The sequence below is a fragment of the Alosa pseudoharengus genome, unplaced genomic scaffold, assembly GCF_046254945.1.
Source record: "Alosa pseudoharengus isolate Yale_2024_CS ecotype anadromous, Long Island Sound unplaced genomic scaffold, YU_APseudo_1.1 YU_APseudo_1.1_scf_2, whole genome shotgun sequence".
NCBI classification, from domain to species: Eukaryota; Metazoa; Chordata; class Actinopteri; order Clupeiformes; family Clupeidae; genus Alosa; species Alosa pseudoharengus.
This window is the reverse complement of record NW_027468663.1, coordinates 30,320,754-30,327,593: the sequence shown is the minus strand read 5'-3', so window position 1 is coordinate 30,327,593 and position 6,840 is coordinate 30,320,754. Positions and strand designations below refer to the sequence as shown.

At 45.3% G+C, this 6,840-nt stretch overlaps 1 protein-coding gene across 1 annotated transcript in view; it reads left to right on the top strand.

Moving 5' to 3' along the window:
• The first annotated feature begins 1,586 nt into the window (after nucleotides 1–1,586).
• The window catches only part of hecw1b (HECT, C2 and WW domain containing E3 ubiquitin protein ligase 1b), a 33,866-nt gene continuing 28,612 nt past the window's right edge, over nucleotides 1,587–6,840 (top strand). Inside the window, exons 1-3 of the mRNA XM_076293212.1 lie at nucleotides 1,587–1,897; nucleotides 3,856–3,963; nucleotides 6,593–6,687. Of these exons, the coding sequence (XP_076149327.1) occupies nucleotides 1,606–1,897; nucleotides 3,856–3,963; nucleotides 6,593–6,687 (495 nt within the window). The 5' untranslated portion in view covers nucleotides 1,587–1,605. The remainder of the gene's footprint in view (nucleotides 1,898–3,855; nucleotides 3,964–6,592; nucleotides 6,688–6,840) is intronic.

Genomic DNA, 6,840 nt, shown 5'->3' with positions numbered 1-6,840 from the left:
TCCAACTCTCTTTCACTCCCCCCCATCTCCTTTTTTTTACTCCCTCCACTCCCCCCCCCCACCCCTCACCTCCAGCATTTAAAAAGAGCGGAGCTGCCAGAGGGGGTTGCTCCCAGAGGGCATGTCGTTACCATAATGCCCCACATGCCATGCAGCCACATCACACACACACACACCTCACACAACACACCTGACACTGCCCACATACCACAGCACAGCACAGGACACATGTCACAGCACAACACAGCACGTATACCCGACACAGCACAGCACACACAACACAGCACAGCACAGCACAGCAGAGCACACCTGACAGCACAGCAAAAGGCAGAGCGGTAGAGCCTGCCGCTTGGACACCATGACTCTGACGTTAGCGACACCATTGACGCACACCCTCTACAGTACGAGGCCCCCCCGCGGGAGGGAGATCGACTTCCTGATACAGGAGGTTTAGAAGAATGCTGTGTCTCTGAGGAGGAGAGTGCAAATTTTAGACTTTCAGCACACAGGAAACAGGTGTGAGTATTGAAGTAGCTTGAATCACAGATGTGTGTTGTCATAGGGCATTAGACTTTGTGATGATATGGTTTGTTGCCTTAGTCCCCGAAGGGACAGCTTTGAATCAGCAGAGAAAAGTATGAATATAATTGGTATGTGATGATTCTTTCATTGCCTTCATGTGCAACCAGAAGTTCTACACTAGAGTGTGCAACATGGTGCTCTTTGATCATTGTAACTATGGCAGATATAAAATCACATGGAATCATGTGGTCATCTGTCAAAGCTGGATTTCTGTCCACGTTGTCCTCTCCCAATAAGATTAATACTTCATCTTCATCTTACAGACAGTCCTACTTTGCTTGCTCCCCCAAAGTGAAAGAAAACCTGCTATGCATCCGAATAGAGTTTTTTTCACAACAAAATGTGTTTTCTGTTAATTCCACCACTTGTTACAGTAGATCCACTGCTTTATCGAATATTGAACCCTGAAAACCCCATTGCCTTTCGCTCACACATTGTTTCCTAACTGTGAATGATAATGAATGAGTTGCAGATCTATTGACTCTGCTTGTGTCTGGATCTGAAAGCCTGTCCTCACGTATCTCACAGTAAGATGGCACTTGCATCTTACAGAGAGATTTACCATGCATGCTGCCCAATGCAAGTAAAAAAAAACATTCTTGTAGACCTATGCACTGTAAACCATGTCTTTCTACCTTATGTCAAATAGTTGGTGTGTTCATGTTAATTCCCCCTTACTATGAATAAACCAGTCATCAATTTAACCAGTTGCTGTTCATTAAGTGAGCAGTGTTGTGCTATTCTATCTTATTAATAATAATATAAGTTGTATAACTTTAGAACGTTGTGAAATAGCTGCACCTGCTGTACATGTATAGCTGCACCTGCTGTACATGTATGTATACCTGTATCAAGTGTGAAGTGTTACTCCCCCCACCAAAGTTTCATTAAGCACTGCAGAGTTTATCTGGCGCTTCACAAGCTGAAGGATCATGACCCATGTCTATGGCTGTTGAGTCACACTCTGTTTTTTGTTTTCACGGCCAGAACTTGTACCAGAACCGGATTCTCGGGCTGGCCGTCATGGCCTCCCCGTCTCGCGTCTCCCAGAACCGCCGGCGTTCCAAGGACCCGATCCGGCACAGCTTCAATCCGGAGCAGTTCCCCAACGTGGACTTCCAGAATGGCGTTCCCGAGGACCTGGCCGGCCTGCCGCGCTCCACCAGCGACACGGACCTGGTGACCTCGCACAGCCGCTCCACCCTGGCCGTCAGCACCGCCCAGTACACTATTGGCCAGTCACAGGACATCACTCTCAGCTGGGACATTAAGGAGGAGGTGGACGCTGGGGACTGGATTGGGATGTACCTCATCGGTATGTAGTGGTATTAGCAATGTTTAGGTATTCATTATAATGTTTAGCTTCATATTGAGTCTGCTTGAGTGTTGAGGCAGTTGCCGTCTTATATCTTATATTGATATCTTATGAATGTTTATACGTATCATACTGTATTTACACAGGAAGAGGTATCTAATTGCTAAGTAGAGTGTTGGTGTTGCTGAGTGTTTAGGGGGGGTTGGGTAAGTACCAAGAATGGGACTAGATCAAGAAGTAGTGATTATAGGGTAGGAGGTAGAAGGTCAGGGTAGCAGAGATGGCTGGGTAATCTTGTAATGACAGTGAGACTGCATCAGAAACAAACTGGTCTTACACAATTTTTAAAGACGAATATCAAGGTAGCATGTAAGCAGTGTGGCCATGATTGTGTGTGTAAATGACACATTGAGCTTGTCTCCCCACTTTTACCCTTTGCACATCACATCCCATTCTATTACTCTGCTGAGCCGGCCTCAAGGTGATTGGCTCCGCCTCTGAGCAGGAGTCCTCTACTCTACAGAGGGAGTTTCCTCACCACTGTCTCCTTGTGCTTACTTTTAGGGGCTTTGGGCTCTGCATATCACTCTATTAAGGGTACTGTATAAATGAACAAAACTGAATAGACTAAGACTGGATTGCCTCATTGTGGCACAGTATCCTGACGTGCTAGGTTATGGAACAGAATTGCCATGGTGATGAGCATGAAGCTGTGAACAGAACGAGTGTGGGAGTGAGAGATAAGATCCAGTGAGATTCACAGAAACCCTCAGAAATGAACATGCAAACACAGATAAAGTGATTTGGAGTGCAGTGACTGGGGGTGGGAGAGATAGAGACAGCACTCAGTATGGGTGATTGTCTAAAGAGAGAGAGACAAAGAAAGAGAGAGAAGAAGTGAAGGAAAACACAAATAGGAAAACTCGAGTGAAACAGAGTGGATGGGAGCGGGAAGTCTCTGTAGGGCCAAGGAAGAGAGAGAGGAGGACAGAGAGAGTAAAAGAGAGAGAAGGAGGGGAGAGGAGAGTGGGAACTAAATGGACAAAAAAGGGAAAAACAATGGGAGAGAAAGGATGGGCTGTAACAGGGAAAGAGGGATAGACCTCTCTTGGGGGCAGCCGTGGCCTACTGGTTAACACTTCGGCCCTGTAACCGGAGGGTTGCCTGTTCGAACCCCAACCAGTAGGCTGAAGTATTCCTTGAGCAAGGCACCTAACCCCTCACTGCTCCCCGAGCGCCGCTGTTGATGCAGGCAGCTCACTGCGCCGGGATTAGTGTGTGCTTCACCTCACTGTGTGCTGTGTGTCTTTCACTAATTCACGGATTGGGATAAATGCAGAGGCCAAATTTCCCTCACAGGATCAAAAGAGTATATATACATATACTATACTTATACTAGAATGAGCAAGGGAGAAAGAGAGACAGAGGGGGTGGGGGTATTAGTATAGGGGAAGATGAAAAAAAGACTAGTCAGAGACAGGCAGTCATAGAGGTGTGTGTGTGTGAAGACAGAGGATATGAGGGAGAGCACAGGGGAGGAACACCTCAACATGAGGGGAAGGTGAGGGGTGTGTGTGTAGACATGAAAAGGGACTGTGAAGCTGTCTGCCTCAATCTGTTCTCCTTGATCATCTCTTCCTCTCCAAACTTACCCTCTCTCACACACTCCCTGGTACACCGCGCTCATCAAAAATACATACACACACACACGCTGAGACACCTACACCCACATGTAGGCTCACAAGAAAGCATACAATGTGTTATGCACACAAACACAGGCGCATATTACACATAGACATACCTACACATGCATTAAGAGAAACACCAGATGCACAGATGATCTCTCTCTCTCTTTCTCTCAGACACAACAGTCTGTAATTGCTACGTATGTAAGATACATAGATTTTTTTTATGTAAATGTTAAATTCCAATGCATTTCCATTTTGTTCCTGTTTCAGATGAAGTTCTTTCGGAGAACTTTCTGGACTACAAGAACCGTGGTGTGAACGGCTCCCACAAAGGCCAAATAGTGTGGAAGATTGAGGCCAGCTCGTATTTTGTGGAGCGTAAGTACTTCTCTTCAAGCATCTTCTACCTACAGGATGTGCCACCCTAGCCTGGCTCTGCCCTCCTACGTACTTCCGCTCAATTTTAGTTTCCCTTCAGTACGTCATCTGGGTCTGCTCATTCGCGGCTTTTTTCCCGGACAATGTTTACCTGTCCAATCAGTGTGGCTGAGAAGGATGACGATGAGGTTGTGCGAAGACGAAACCTAAACTTATTGTGATAAACAGAAGTAGCAAAGCCTGAAAAACATCAAATAATGCAGTTGGAAAAATGCAGACATTTATTTTCAGCAAAGGTAGACCCACATGCATTGTTTCCTGACTGTTGATGCTGTTTATTGTCAGTTTAGGCGAAGTAGGAAGCAACATTAGGGATCTCTGATCAATATGATTGGTAAGGCTGGACCAATGATTTCAAAGTTACCGGTAGTGCCGTCACGATGCAAGTGTTGCAAACGTTTCCCTATCGAGAACTACCAGACTCTGTACAAATGAAATGTACGTACGAGAGTCTGGATATTTCCAGGCTAGTGCCACCAAAGGCCAAAGAAGACACACACGGAAAGAACCGGAAACTGGCCAAATATACCTCCATCATGGCAAAGTGGTTCTGCTCTGATCTGAACTTATGGAACCTCCATGCTGTGTTATGTACTTTAGGTTGGGTTCACGCGTAGCTCATTAGCTGTAAATAGTGTGAAAGAAAATTGACAGGTCTCTAATAGGGTTCCTATTAACAGGAGTCCTAGAAATTAATGACACAGATGAATTTACTTTTGAGCACCCAGACACCCTGTGCACATTTCAAAAAGGAACTAACATGATATTTGTTTACTTAGTGTTTGTGTGGTGATAAACTTGTTCCTGTTGTTGCCAGTAACCTATTCTCAGTGTCATAGCAGCTTGGCTGCGGTCAGAGGAAAAAGGAGAAGTGAAAGAATGTCGCTGTCCCTCCTCCATCTCCCCCTTACCCTCCTACACCCCTCTTGCACCCGTCCCTCACTTTAATTCTCATTCTCTTCTATCTCATCTCCCCCCTCCCATCTTCTCCTCTTCCTCCTCCTCTTACCTACTTCAGTATCCTCCTCTTCTTCTTCCTCTTCCTACTTCTGTATCCTCCTCTTTGTCCTCCTCTTCCTCCTCCCTCATTTCATCCTAATCGTCTCTGTGATTTCTGCTTTGTTGCAGTGGTGGGTGCTGCAGTTCCTCTTTTCTCTCTCTCTCTCTCTCTCTCTCTCTCTCTCTCTCTCTCTCTCTCTCTCTCACACACACACACACACACACACACACACACACACACACACACACACACACACACACACACACACACACAGACAAACACTGACACACATACAGTAGACACACACACTGCAGCCCACTCAGGGACAGACTTGGCAAATCCTGGGTCGGATCAGGGCCATTTCAAGACCAGATAAGGGCCAGATCTATTTCAAATTATTGTTGTTTTGTGCAGTTGTGGTTAGGAGCTTCTAGACACTGCTTCAGAAGTTTAGGGGCTCTTCATGGGTGGCCCCTCTGGTCAGATGCTACATGGGGAATCCCAGCTTGAGGGTCATTCTTTACAAAACCCATTGTCAATGGCAATGGTCATTACTACTGCAGCTTTCAGCTGTCACTATCAAGAAATAACACTACTTTCAGCTGTCACTATCAAGAAATATCGATGTCCCATTCGATTCAATTGAAGACCAAAATAGCAACTCAGGAAAAAAAGATCAACTAACACATATAATTAAAATCATATTAGCTTTGGGATTATTTCAGGAGCCCCATTGGCTCCATGTGTTGCAACTGTCTTTGTTTTTCATCATGTAATATTATTTGGGTCATCTGAGCTCCAATGCATTTAAGTGCGTTAATGGCCATTTGTGGGTTGGCTAAAGTGGTGGTTTCTAGCTCCATTAACACTGTTATGCAACTCTTATCAGGGTTACTCTGTTGAGATTATGTGTAATATTATGTCATTTCTCTTCTCTCAAGATGATTCTGGACACATGGTGAAATCATATATCTTAAGTGCATGTGTATCTGAATCTTTACTCGGTGTCTGTACTTATCACTGGTTCCAGAACAGCTTTGCCTGATACTGTCTCTTTAGTCCTCCCTGGTTCTAGAACAGCTCTATCTAATTCAGTCTCTTTATTTTCGCTCTCTTCAGTTCTCTTCATTTAGGGACCACAGATACAAATTAGCTAACTAGCTAACTCTGGTATAGAACTAGTTCTGTACATGGTCCCTGTCAACTAAACTAATAAACTAAACTAAACTAGAACAGTCCTAGCTAATACAGTGTCATTAGTACTTGCTGATTCTAGAAGAGTCCAAGGCCATACAGCCTCCTGAACCTCGCAGCCTCGCACTGACTCCTGAACAGATTATCCTGTTTGGTGCCACATTGTATCATTGTTTAATTGTTTACCTGCTTGTCAGGAGTGCTTAACAGTACCGTAGTTGTCTGCACAGACATTAGGTCACAGGCTAATGGATTTGACCCTAATCTTTGCTCTTTCTCTCTCTCTCTCTCTCTCTCTCTCTCTCTCTCTTTCTCTCTCTCTCTCTCTCTGACTCCTGCTGTCTCTACTACCTTGGTGTGGCGTGGACCAATTAGCGGAGACTAAGATCTGCTTTAAGTATTACCATGGAGTGAGCGGTGCCCTGAGAGCCACCACCCCCAGTGTGACAGTGAAAAACCCTTCTGCACCGGTAGGTGTGTGTGTGGGTGTGTGTTTGTATGCGTTTGTGTGTGTGTGTGTGTGCGTGTTTGTTTGTTAGTATGCTTGTGTGTGTGTGTGTGTGCGTGTTTGTTTGTTAGTATGCTTGTGTGTGTGTGTGTGTGTGTGTGTGTGTGTGTGTGTG